Genomic DNA, 14,323 nt, shown 5'->3' with positions numbered 1-14,323 from the left:
TGGTTTTCATTAATGGAGGAATCATTTTCTTAAATTCAAGAAATTAACTGTATTCTTTCATTTCATTTTATTAGAGGAAGTGTGCAAAAAGCGGTGGAAGTCCCTCAGGGACAAATACAGGAAGGAGAGGATATTAGAGAAGGAAGGGAAAAGGAGCGGGGCAGGGTCTTCCGGGGGATCTCAGCCCTGGCGTCTCGCGGCAATCATGAGCTTTTTAAAGCCCTTCATGCTTGACCGCGAGACGTTCAGCAATTTCCCCCGGCAAGCCCTGCCTCCATCCACATCCATAGAAGAGGAAGAGGAAGACAGCCTGGAAGAGAGCCTGGATGACAGCATGGAAAGCCAGCCAGGTGCCAGTCAGCCGGGCAGTCAGCCAGCCAGTCAGCCGGAGATGTCCCCCTTTGAGGAGAATCTGCTTTTGACCGTAGGTCCAATGCTGGATATGCCACCACCACCACCACCAGTGGTGGAGGAGGACGATGACCTGCTCTTTTTCCGGAGTCTCTTGCCCACCATGAGGCTGATCAGCAGGAGAAATAGGCTGAGGCTCAGATTGACCATACACGAGGCGGTCCTGGAGGTAGCAGAGCTGGAGAATTAATTAATGACATACTGATACTGATACTGATCCACATGACATGTTTTTACACTCATCACACTTCACTCACAACATTACATAAATAAAAGTTATTTAAAGTATGTTATGGCTATAATGTGTCTTGACTTGTTGATGTGGTTTGTCAGTTGCAACATACCAGAAGCTTCGTGTATGTCGATATATAATGTGCTGTCTTCTGTAATTGTTCAGGTGAAAACCTGTTGTAATTGTTATCACTAAAAACAGGACTGAAGGAAAAAGGTTGTTAGTCATATCATAATATCAATTCAGGAAACATGTTTATTAGGAATGGTTGATTTTAAAATGGCTCATTTGGAATATTTGCTTCTTAAAGAAAATATGGGTAGCTCTTAAAATATATTTTGGTTTGGAGACAATGGTGACCCTACACCACTCTATGCTGCCATCGCACCCTCCTCCTCCTCATTCAAATAGGAGCTGAAGCCCATCCTCGGTGCATCACACAGGGTTGGAGTAGCTTCACCTGTGGACTTTGCGATAGGTGTGCGTGATGGTCTTCCTATCGTCCTCCTGCGGAGGAAGTTGTGCACCACACAGGCGGCCTTCACACACAACTCTGTTACCTCGGGGCTGGTGGTGATGACACGCCTGAGCATTCTCCACTGGGATGAGAGGATGCCAAACGCACATTCAACCACCAACCTGGCACGGCTGAGGCGGTAGTTGAACAACCTCCTTTCACGGGTGAGGTGACGTCCAGGGAATGGACGCAGCAGGTTGTCCAGCAGCGGAAAAGCCTCATCTCCAACGAAGACATGGGGGAGAAGGCCCCGCCGCTCTGCTCCTGGGATGACGGTGTCAGGTGGTAGCTGCAGACTGCCATCTCTGACGGTGTGTCCACACAGCAGCTTTGACCAAATCTTGAAAATCCTGGAGCTGGGCGTGTCTGACAGCTTGGGGATTTCGCGACCAATAACCAATCACATGAATATCACATGAATATCCCGCCCCCGACATACAAAGCAAAAATACCCGGTTCTTCTACACTATTGTCAAATAGGAAGGGCTATGATGAACATTTATTTTTTTAACATTTTGAACATTTATGAGATTAATGTCTATGGTGCTATTTTATGCTACATTCCATGCTGGCTAATGATACTGTCTATGCTTGCTAGCAACGAAGTAAACTAGCTGGAAAACTGGATATAAAATCCCCAAACAAGCGAAAACCTACCAGTTTCACCCACTGTCTCTGCCACCTCCCTCCATGCCTGGTTCCTCCGGTTTGTATCCCGGTAAGTAAATAGGGACTGGTCATAAAGAACCGGATGATTTGCTACCGCAATAACTAAGTTCTCCTCCATTTTTGTGGAATATAGAATGAACTGCGGGTCTGGCTCTCCCAGCTTGCACGCGGTTTGATTGGCTAGCGCTTGAACTGTCAGATGTGCATAAACGGATCTGATTGGCTGTCGCTTCCAGCTCAGCCTCAAAAGTTGAACATTGTTCAACTTTGGAATCCTGAACATCCTGGAAATCTTCGCCTCACCCCCCCACAATGCAGTTCGGCGACAAGCGAGGGAAAGTGACGTAATCCCCATTCAAAGTCAATGGGCGGAGACGCGCTGGAAGCGGTGGACAAATCGCCAAAAGCTGCTGTGTGGACGGGACGTGAGGCTCTCTCCAAAAGCGGAATTCCTCAGGCTCCCACTGTCGCTGCTCCTTCCAAAGCCTCCGACATCCACTACCCTGAATTGGTACTCAGCATCCACGACAGCCAGCAGTACCAAGGAGTAGGTGCACTTGTAGTTGAAGTAGAGGGACCCAGAATTTGCCGGAGCCTGGATCACCACGTGCTTCCCATCAATGGCACCAACACAATTGGGAAAGTCCCAACGCTCCCGGAACCCAGCAGCGATGGCTCTCCAGTCCTCCATCTGTGGTACCGGCATGTACTCCTCAACCAGGGCGGTCCAGATGGCACCCGCAACCTCCTTCACGATGACAGCCACTGTTGCATGCCCGACCCGATAGCTGAATGCTATGGTCCTGTACGAGTCACCGGTTGCCAGGTACCTGAGAACAAAATATATACATTATTTAGAGGTTGCGCTAGACTTTTTCGCTGCCCGTCATTTTGACGGACAGGATCGTAAAACTTCCGTCAAAATCCAGAATTACCCGTCGGCCTTTACACAACTGTGGGTGGGGGGGGGGGAGCATGCTCGTGAACTGTCAACGGGGGGGGGGGGGGGACAGTTTACATGCGCCGTGTTATGCATGGCTGCTGCACCTCGCGGGAGCGTGCACAGCGTAAAGCCAAAACTCAGACATGTCAATGATTTGTACGGCACAGTTAGGTTTGGAGACGGTATAATTTCCTTTTTGGAGGGCATGCATAACACGGAATAACACCGGAGCCTCGCTGAGGGGAAACTTTGGTGCTGTTCTGAGTTTGTTCTAATCTGTCAAAATGACGGACTGCTTTCAGATTTGTCCGTCATTGTTAAAAAAAATCCGTCATAGATGGAAAATATTCGGTTAACGCGACCTCTGACATGATTACAAAATATATTTATTCAGACCCCACACACACACATACATACCACAGACACACAGATCACAGACACACATTGATCACACACACACACACACACACACACAGATCCCCCCCACACACAGATCACACATTGATCACAGCCACACACACACACACACATTGATCACACACACACACACACACAGACCACAGACACACACACATACCACAGACACACACACACACACACACACAGATCCCCCCACACACACACACAGACCACTCCCCCCCCACATACTGTGTTTACCTAGCTATCTTAATTAATATTATCCATCTGAACTAAATCACAGACTTCATTCATGCATTCTCTCTCCTTCTATACAGAGTCAGATGAAAGAAGTAGAAATACACAAAACGTACCGTAGGCATATGGCGAGTTGCTCGGCGGGTCCGATTGACAAACGCAGATGGGTGTCAGCCTTTGTAATCAGTGGACCCACTTTTCCGAGCAACTCGTCGAACACGTCTTTGCTCATCCTGAAGTACTTCTGAAAGAGGTTGTCATCCAGACGGAGCTCTTGGACCAGAACGTGGTATTCCCCCCGTTGCAAACGTTTTCGGAGTATAGGATGTACTGTTAGAAATTAAAATCAATGTTTTATGGCATAATGTACCTTAAACATACCGTCAGTTTAAATACTATGTTATTTTGGAAAAAAACAAAGGTTCTCTTTACCAAGCTTTTATTCTGAAAATCCTTCATGACGACATCCGGGACTACCGCCCATTAGTATCATTAAAGTGGCTATTGACGCCGTTAACATGTATTACATACAAAGTTATGAAAGAGATAAGGAGGAGAAAAGGCATGTGGAAGTAAGCAATGAATGTAAAATGTCGAAATCATCTGTTTAACGCGATATCGGACACAGACGAACGAGGGGGGAAGTCTCCTACGTCACTACAGCTCACAGAGAGGAGGAGCGAACAGCCAGCAAGCGGGAAGGACGAATGCTTGTAAACTCTCTTCTGCACGGCCGGCACCTGGGAGAGGAAGCTGCAGTCTTTCTCTCCTGACTGAACAATATCCTGTTTGTAACATTACCGCGCTTTTTATTAATTAAAGTACCAATTTTGAACCTTCTCAGAGACTCCATTTAGTCTCCTTTTTAAGCTTCTCACCTGGACGTGAGAAAACCGATCACGGTTTACAATCTGGTGACCCGGGAGAGATTAAGAACCAGCTGTTTTCCAGGGACGCAGCGTCCGTTCAGACACACAACGAGCTCGAAAGACTTGGTAAGAGGAAACCTGTTATGTCGAATTCCTCATAGTTTATGCAGGACAATGTTAAATGTGTGTGTCTGACGGAGGCCAGCGGATCCTGAAAATAGCTGTGCATTTAATGTTAAAACAACCAAATGTATAACAATAAGAATGATATACCTTGGGGTGTTGCTTTGTCACAAGCAGGGTGAGTTCAAATGTATTCTTTTTCTTACATTTAACCCTGCATGCTATTAATTTGTGTGTGTGTTGTATTTTAAAATATAAATGTGGAAATATATACATGGGATGTCACTATGATAATGTGAAAGTTTGATTGAGGTAGCATGGGATTTCATTCTGATAAGGCAAAAGTGTTATTATAAATATAATACAAATATATATATATATACATATTATGTACAAAAATCAGTTTTTTCTGTCTTTATCTGTGCCACGCTTCAAAGTGGTTTCTGTCAATACGACACAGAGGGCAACATCACAGATTCCTTCTCCTCCATGTCAAAAAACAAGCTTAAAGCTTGACTCACGTTCAGAGTTCTCTTCATCATAGTTGAATCTTCAAAACTCTAAATCTATCTAACTATATCTAAATTCTCAATGTTTGTCTGTCACTTTACTTCAATCACAGTCTCCCGCCGTCCCTCTTCCTCTCTTTTCGTCTCGTTTCGTATCACTCCGTTTACCTGATTACCTCACCCCCTCCCTGGTAAATACATCCTGTTGAGCAGAATCTACAGTTTCCAGTATTTTCCGTTTCGTAAAATGATCAAATACGGCGAAGATATTAAAATATGTGCTTCCATTATTCATACTTCTGAAATATATCTGTATTAACTTTATATCATCGTATGTCCGTGTTTATTGGGTATTTTTGCATGAAACAAAGACTGGCATATAGTTTCAAGCCAGTACTTTCGACAGAAATACACATATACATCCTGTTGAGCAGAATCTACAGTTTCCAGTATTTTCCGTTTCGTAAAATGATCAAATACGGCGAAGATATTAAAATTAATGCTGTCAAAATTATCGCGTTAACGGCAGTAATTAATTTTTTGAATTAATTGCGTTAAAATATTTAACGCATTTAACGCATGTGCAGAATGGCCCGCCCCATACGTGCCACCAGTGGCAGCGCCAGGGTATGGCTGGGGTAGGCTACACCCATACCAAGAAATGGCTTAGCCCACCATGAAAAATGATGTTAAAGTAAGCAAAATAAAGTCTGCCAACTCGCGCCGAGAATTGCACAGACGGCAGTTAGTAAGATTGATTTCAGTAGCCACGGTTTTGAAAACTTTTGTCACGTAGTGATCGTCTTCTCAATAGAACATCTTTGATAACGGCGTGGTGTTGTTGCAGGAAGTCCCGACGGAGAATACTTTTGCTGTAGTACAGGGGTGCACATAACTGGTACGCAGGTTATGTGCGTAATGTGAAATGCGTACCAGCACTTGTGTCACAAAGCGCATTTGCGTACCGACGTATACTTGTGAAGCTTTTCCAGAAGGCGACAGAGTCGGTCTCCGTGTGCACAGACAGGGCTGCTGTTAACGTCGGTCTGTACAACGGAACTGTGCCAAAACTACGCCAACCGGCTGCAGAGGGAGACTTCCCCCCTTCACTGGAGAACTGCGCTAAAACAGCTGATCACAACGTTCACACTCTGTGGTCAGGAAGTACTCCACTAGCCGCCCCCCCCGTCGACTTTCCTGAAGTACTTCCCCGTTGATAGAAATCAACACGTAATGAATGAAGACCCCACGGTTTGATGATTGATAGGTGTGTGGGCTGTCTTTCATTTTGACACGCAGTAAAATGTTATAATAAACATAGATACTGTATGTTAAATGGATATATCCGCCTTCTTTCATTTATCTTTCCATTCCCACAACAATATGCATAAATAAATGGCATATTTTGGACATAGTTCGAATGGTGATTAATCATGATTAATTAATTTTTAAACTGTGATTAATCTGATTAAAAATGTTAATCGTTTGACAGCCCTAATTAAAATATGTGCTTCCATTATTCATACTGCTGAAATATATCTGTATTAACTTTATATCATCGTCTCTCCGTGTTTACTGGGTCTTTTTGCATGAAACAAAGACTGGGATATAGTTTCAAGCCAGTACTTTCGACAGAAACACACAGCAATGTTGTCCGGACTGTTGTTTTTATGCGGCACCGGCTTGAACAGGTCATGTGATCTGATCACGCCGGCGTGACGGTCGACTCCAAAGGGTTAATATTAAATACATATAAGTATTTTTACAACTTGTATTTAGAAATACTCTGTTATAAATGTGTTCATCCATTCAATGTGGCATCTGCTATAATGGGGTTAATGTATGATATTACTTAATAATACAATACATTATAATATATGATATAATTACATTTTAGTTTTATTCATTTCTTATTTATAGTTTCTCATTATTATTATTTTTATCACTCATCTTATTTTTGATTTTATTAATCTGTGTGAATCTGTGCTGTCCTGTTTTTCACTCTCACCCTGTTGCTGATTGAACTACTGAATTTCCCCACGGGATTAATAAAGGTCCATCTTATCTTAATGTATAAGTTGATTTACTTCAATCTACTGTACTGTGTAAAAACACCCCAACAATATTACAAGAAATATACTGCATAAAGCAAACTATATACTTTATTTGATCTAAAATATTGATGTTTTTTCATTATAGTAGCTTGTGAAAACCATACAGTAACAAATACGTGATTAAATGCTACAGTATTCAGCAAACACAACTGCAGAGCTGCAAACATTGCAAACAGACTAAGTTCAACAACACCCAGTTGTGTGGTGGTTGCATTCTCCAGCCACCTTCCTTGTGTGTGTGTTTTCCCTTTCCCTGTCTGTGTGGGCGTGGTGCCTGTCATTCCTGGCTCCCGGCTCAAATCTCCACCAGCTGCAAACAGTTGAGCACTCTCCTCTGCGACACACCTCATTCCCATCAGCCATTACGGATGGTATATCAGCGGAGGCTCCACAACCTGTCAGCGCCAGATCGTTGTTAGACCCCAGTGGTAAAACTCTTTGCCTTCTCAGCCTTCTTAAAGTATAGTGACTATTTTCGCTACACCTGAATATATTCTTACCTGTTCTTCTTGTGCTCCAGGATTACGCTTCAGTGGATTACGTTCCAGTGGATTAAAACTCCGGAGGATACTCTTCAGTGGATTACGCTCCAGTGGATACTCTCCAGCCGGATTATCTCCTCCAAATAAAACCTTTGTAACACACTGCCGTGTCCTGCGTTTGGGTTCTCTCAGATAACCGTAACAAGTTGTCTTTGTGTATTTTGTGAATGAAGCGCCATCTCATGGTTAAATCCTGTAATTGAACAAATGGGGAAATTGGGCAACGCCCTCTAGCAATTTGGCAACACCCCCAGCCACTGGCATCCGCTGGGTTTTTGACTGGGACACACCCATCTGAGTCTGATCTGGAGTGCTTCATCTGTATAGCAATACCAGAGATTGTCCTGAACATTTTGATATGTAACACATGGGGTTCCATGTTAAAAGAAATACATTTAAAAGGTGATTTAAGAAAACATCTAAAAATCGAGAAAATACCCTTAGACCAGGGTTTCCGTTAGCCGGTAATTACCGGTTTTTAGCTGGTAAAATGTAATAAAAACCGGTAAATTCAAAACCTGCCGGTCAAAATGTCCGCTAATAATTAGGGATGCTCCGATCGATCGGCCGCCAGTCATTATCGGCCGATATTCACTCTTAATAGTTTGATCTGTGCTCTATAAAGGCCGATCAGGAGAGCTGGATCTGATCGATATGGACATAAACGCGAGTGAAGTATAACCGGAGAGAGAGATCAGATCAGCTGCTGCATAATCACCTGAAGCCCCGCCCACTGTTTAGCGAGCTGCATGAGAAACTGACGGGCTGTCAGGAGAGAGGGAGAGGGGAAAAGAGAGGATCCGTTTCTCCCGTGTTATTATTCAAAGTTAATGTAAACTTTTGAATAATGTACTTCATCTACTACAAGTTTGTTTGAATGTAATAATGATGTTGTTTGTTGTTTGTGGAATCATTTATTGAAAACTGAATCTGAATTCTTCCATCTGTTACGATTATAAACTGAAGCGATATAAAAATTACTCCCATTAACTGAGTTTTAAACATCAGCATATCCGGTCATAGTCCGGTAATTACCTGCTAACGGAAACTCTGCTACACAATTATTATTATCATTATTGAAACATGACCGGTAAGTTTCAAATTTGTCCGGTAAAATAAATTCTGTCCGGACATTTGACCGGCGAGAAAAAATCCTAGCGGAAACCCTGCCTTAGACTCCAGATGAATGTGTAATGCTTTGTAACGCGTTACACCCAACACTGCTCACCATAACCATATATCTTTCTTCAAAAGTTGAACTTTTCCTTATTTCTGTGGTAAATATTAAAGCAAGCATTTCTAACCAAAATGTATTTGTATTCACGGAAAATCTGCTTGAAATGTATGTATATTTTCAAATTATCTTGTCGAAATTGATTTATTTGTTATAATTATCTGGCTTGAATTGATTTAAGCTAGGAAAATATCACTAAAATATCGCGATAAATTATTGTTTCCTGATTTAACAGATTTACATTGTTATTCTTAATCATCTGTTCCTCAAGAAATTGTCTATATTAAATGTTGAATTTGGTATCACTAGACATCAGACATTATACATCACTGTGTTGCCATTATTTTGCTTTGTTTTTTAATCAACCCAATATTATGCCTTCCTGATCCCACAGCCGATAGATCACCATGTAAAGAACAGTTAACCCTTAAAGGTTTCTTAATCCCTACCGATACAGTCATTTGACAGGCTGTGTCCATGTGTAACGTGGTTGGAGTATAATTTTACATTTGATGTAAAATCGGTGTAATAACGGTATAATATGGCTGCAATAAAAGTGTAATACCGATGTTATATGTTGTAATAATGGTGCGAAATGGGTGTAATACTGGTGTTATATATATGTGTGTGTGTAGTTTGGGTGTAAAAATGGTGTCCTAACAATGTAATATGGATGTAATATAGTACAAGTACAGTACTGAACTGGTCAACATGACACAAGTTTTAGGAGGAACAATGATTCAATCTGTGATATTTGTATAATGGACATGCTCTTGGTATTGATATCTGCCTCTCGTCTTATCAGTTCTGCCCCCCTTCATGGTGGAAGACATTATTGCAGTACTGCTGGATTATATTTATATTATCATTTTAGCCCTGTCCTTTTTCAGCTTCACACATCAGTTGAAGCTGTTAGATCCACTCATGCAGTGGAGGCGGGACATACAGCAGCAGGATGACCAATAGCTGCAGGGGACTCCTGTTAAAGCGTACACTCTTGCTTACACCCCCCCTTCCACCAAACAGCCATATTAGCATTGATTCAGGTCATATTTATGAGGATGCTGGCACCAGACCCACTTTACTTGCCTCATGTGTGGAACTTATTTCCAGGAAGACCCATTTGAGAGTCAGGAGCCCGGGGGGAATGCTAACACTTTGCTGACACTGAGATACCACGCGACTTCTGGCTATGTTATTGAGGCTGCTTCACTTCGTCCTGGCACCACACGCTATTTATACACCTTTCATCTCTAATGAAAAAAGAGACAGTATAAAATGGATATCCTCCGTGTTGCATGTTTCTTAAGTGTCAAGGTGGCCTCTTCCTGGAAGTCATGTTGAGAATGGTGAAAAAAAATCTAAACTCAAAATGATCATGATTTCTAATAAGCTGCTTTAATGCTGGACTGCTGTATTATATGTATTGTTGCTGAAACAACTGTAATTGTCTAAATGCCAGACCATATTATAAAGTGTTAAAGGTTAAAAACAGAGTTTTATTGCTACATTTAAAAATAACAATAATCCCACGATTACATTTGGTAAAATGTCTATAAAATATCTGAATACATTATTAAAACTCAATTCACTATGACATTCTTTTAAAATAAATATGTTCATCATAGACATTTTTCTCATTTTATTTTTGTATTAATGGCACTACTCTTTCATGACACTCATTATGATAATCATTACATCATATCTAAATGACAAAGCTGTTGTCAGCGCCCTCTCACCTCTCAGGCAAACATGAAGGATTCTGATATCTTCCCTACTGTCTCTGCTCTGTATGTATTTATATTCTGATTCATAACGTGCCAGGTAAGTGAATACTGAAAGTCGGCAGCGAGGGATACAAGAGGCCCAGTGCTCCAACAGTGATGAATGAAAGACTTTTGAAGTGAAGGCCATTGAGCAGCCGTGGTTGATGAAAGTAGAAAGATCTGTTGTGTTGTTTGCACATGGTTAGCACATTCCCACTCATTGGAAACAAATTAAGATCTACATTTTTACAGGACACATTTTTGCAGATCACAGGTTTTGTAATGTGAAGTTTTATTTTGTCAAAAAAAGGCTTACTCAAGCACTCATTCTGATTTTGTTTTTACTGAAGTAAAAATAGCAATACTACAGTTTGAAAAATACAAATGTACAATTAAAAGTCCTGTCGTCTGAATTGTTAAAGTAAAAAGTATTAGCATTAACATATACTTATAGTGCCAAAAGTACTCATTATGCAGATTGGCCCATTAAAGCACCAAATATTTTAAATGATTGTTTCATAATTATTGATGCATCAATGTTTTCATCCCTTTGATGTTGCACTTACTAAAAGGAGGGATCATTTGAATTACTTTGTTGTATTACAATGTAACATGGGTCTGTTACATTATGGCAGTGGTTCTCAAACTTTTTCTGTCAGGAGAAAAAAAAAGTCGGGCCCCCCCAACACAAGTCAGGCTCAGTGGCGGCGCCAGAGATTTGTTTTGGGGGTGCTGTGGGGTAGCTTGACGTTTCATAGAGGATGCTCAAACATTTAGGGTTTCCCATTAATGTACCGGTCGCTACAGTATTTTCAGGAATTTTCTACTGCAACAATCCACACGCATACACAGTGTGACAGTTACAATGAAGGCTCGATAATCAGCTCACGGCATATAGGTGTAAGCAGGGGTAAAGTTCTATTTTTATAGGTGGTGTGTGGACCCCCGGGAAGATTTATTTTTAAATATTGAAGTTAAAAACATCAATTTGGTGCACTTTGAGAGCAAAATGAAGAGATCTATGGATACCTCTCTCAACACCTATGAAACAGAACTGTAAGCAGATTTACTTTTTCTTTATGGATATTTTACAAATCACCCTTCTAAACTTTATTCTTGTTTTACTGCCATATAGTATTTCATACCTGTTTTTCATTTATTCTCTTATTTTTGTATAACTATAATGATCATATAAACGTGTGCTTCAGAAATAATTGTTTACATTAATCGTGACCAAAACGTTTGAGACCCACTGAGATAACTTAGACTAAAGTTAACTATCTAAACACTGAGAGAGTCCTTTTGTTCTCTCAGTCTGACAGGAGAGCTCTCCTCCACTTTGTTGTTGAAAAAACTCCTTATATCCGTTAGCGTAGCTCGCTAGCACCAGAAGCTAACAACAACGATCTCCGGTACCGGTGCGCTCTTTCTCTCTCGCGCACACAAAATGGCTCGTTTCACACACACACAGAGCCAAGCTTTAATGAAACACAGAGACCCAGACGTAATAGTACTGCATCATATTATTTTCGAATAAATACATTTTCAATTTATGAATTTTTTTTTAATTTTTTTTTTTTAAATAACCATTTTTCCTCCTGGTCTCTCGCGCCCCCCCCTGGCATGCCTCTGCGCCCCACAGGGGTGGCGCGCCCCCCACTTTGAGAACCACTGCATTATGGGCTGCCTGGATTGCATCATGACATTTGCTGCAGAAAAAGAAACTCTTTCACCATTTGATAAACCTTTCGGTTGCATCTTGTAGTGTCTCGTGGTCTGGAAATCCAAAGTTATTCCTCTCTCTGCACTCGGCCTGTTTCTCTGTCAAAGACAGCTCCACAAGTGAATAAACTATTGAGAGGGATGCCGTGGACGGGGGGACGGACAGCGGCCAATCTTTCTTCATTCTTTATTTTCCTTCTGTATTTTCTCCGTGCTGTAGACATATTGCGTTGCTTGATAGCATTGTTAGAAACCCCAAGGCAGGTTGTTAACTCTTTGCAGAGAGAATGAGCTTCCAGGGCCTTCGGGGGGGCGTTGTGGAAATGCTGAGGGAGGCAGAAAGCTTCTAAAACTGAAAACACAGAGAGGAAAAGAGCTGCTGATTCTGTGCGAAACAAAGAATGTTCAAGTGTGCGTGCATCAGGAGAGAAAGAGGAAACTAAAGTGTACGCATTCACACAGCTGAGCAGACACTATGGGCTAAGCTGATTTGAACCCTAATTATTCGTCCAGGAGTCATTTAATAAAGAAATGTTAGATCTGTCCAGATGCCTGATCATTTCACTTCTGATTATTTATCACAATGCTAACTCTGCAATTGTCCTCTCTATAAAACTGCAATGAAAGTCAACCTCACATGTAGACGAGTGTGAGGGAGGGTCAGTGTGATGGGTTGATTTTATGAGGAAGGAGTCAATTCATGATTTCCTATGATAGTATGTTGTTGGAGAAATACTGTTTTCTCCACTCTTTGGGTTGTTTTAATGCACTGATATCATGTGTGGCTCTGAGACTGTATGACCTTGCAGCTGCCTCCTCTAATGATAACAGAAGACAGGTTGTTGTTATATTCTGAGGAGGCAGTCTCCTATATTATCTCACATTGTTGGGAGTCCAGAAGTCACAGATGACCCATCCAGTTGTCCCATCCCCTTCACCTACGGCTGACATTCCGACACCCGCAGCCACCGTCCTTTTACGGCTTTACTCTCCGTGTGTTGGACTATATAAGCCTGATGTTTTTTGCTGTTCCGTTGAGCAACATTCCTCATGTGTGTGAGTTAACCCATATCCTATGTATGTGATTTAACTCTGCTCCTTCTGATCATTGATTCTCAACCTGGTGTCGAGTGATGTTTTCCTAACATATGTAATGTGGTTAAAAGATCATATATTACATTATACATGCAGAGATTACGAAATCTTAAAAGAAGCAAATGTAATTGATTAAAACATGTTTGTTAAACAATTTATATGCTAATGTGAAAATGGTTTAAATGCTAATGACAAATATTTGTTTACAGTAATATTTAAAACAATGTTAAAGTGTTTATTTGTGATCTACACGCGTGTCTTAATCCAGGATCCTGATATCCATTGCTTTGATCTAAACCCATATATCAGGGATATGGGGTACTGACATTGAAACTGATCAACTGCCATTTATCAAGTAACAAAGGACTCCAAATGAGTTTCCCCCTCGACAGATTTGGAAGATGAATTGTTTGCAGCCAGCCTAGCTTAGAGGGCCTGAATGATAAATACAGCACACACACACTGAAGGTTTCCCATTTCTCTAATTTCCCCTCCTCGACTCCTATCCTCGCGTCTTAGTCCCGCCCACAGGAGATGCGAGCGGAGGAGTCTAGGAGGGGAGCCGAGGAGAGAGGAGGGGAAGCAGCAGGCGGTTAGAGAAATGAGAACTCCTCTCCTCTGAGCGGTCATTTTAAAGAGACGTCCATTAATGATGACAGGAGGCACAGCAGCCCTCTGTCTGATGGACAGATGTGTTCATGACCACTTCTATATTTACTTTGATTCATTCACAGTGCGGTATAATGAGACAATAACAGGCTACAGATGAGGACGAGCCTGTCCTCCTACAAAAAAACGACCATATAGGCCGACCAGTGGTCGTGTAAGAAACAACATGCTCCCCGCCCGTTCATTGCAAATGCTCCGGAGGGACGTTTATTCACAAATAACCATCTCTGGAAAATCCTAAATTGTGGAATAGT

The 14,323-nt window shown here is 41.7% G+C and overlaps 1 protein-coding gene and 1 long non-coding RNA gene across 2 annotated transcripts; one reads left to right on the top strand and one right to left on the bottom strand.

Moving 5' to 3' along the window:
• Positions 1-1,014: 1,014 nt before the first annotated feature.
• Positions 1,015-3,718, bottom strand: LOC117552393 (protein ANTAGONIST OF LIKE HETEROCHROMATIN PROTEIN 1-like). The gene is made up of 3 exons (XM_034225766.1): positions 3,543-3,718; positions 2,255-2,659; positions 1,015-1,465 (listed from the first exon to the last, which is right to left on the bottom strand). Exons 1-3 carry the CDS (start codon positions 3,656-3,658, stop codon positions 1,015-1,017), a joined length of 972 nt encoding a protein of 323 aa, XP_034081657.1. The 5' UTR covers positions 3,659-3,718.
• Positions 3,719-7,148: 3,430 nt separating this feature from the next.
• Positions 7,149-7,686, top strand: LOC117552379. The gene is made up of 2 exons (XR_004569953.1): positions 7,149-7,469; positions 7,562-7,686. It is a non-coding gene; the product is annotated as an uncharacterized LOC117552379 (long non-coding RNA).
• The last annotated feature ends 6,637 nt before the right edge of the window (positions 7,687-14,323 follow it).

The sequence above is a fragment of the Gymnodraco acuticeps genome, unplaced genomic scaffold (assembly GCF_902827175.1).
Source record: "Gymnodraco acuticeps unplaced genomic scaffold, fGymAcu1.1, whole genome shotgun sequence".
NCBI lineage: Eukaryota > Metazoa > Chordata > Actinopteri > Perciformes > Bathydraconidae > Gymnodraco > Gymnodraco acuticeps.
Note: the sequence above shows the minus strand (reverse complement) of the source record. Positions and strands in the feature narration are given on the sequence as shown.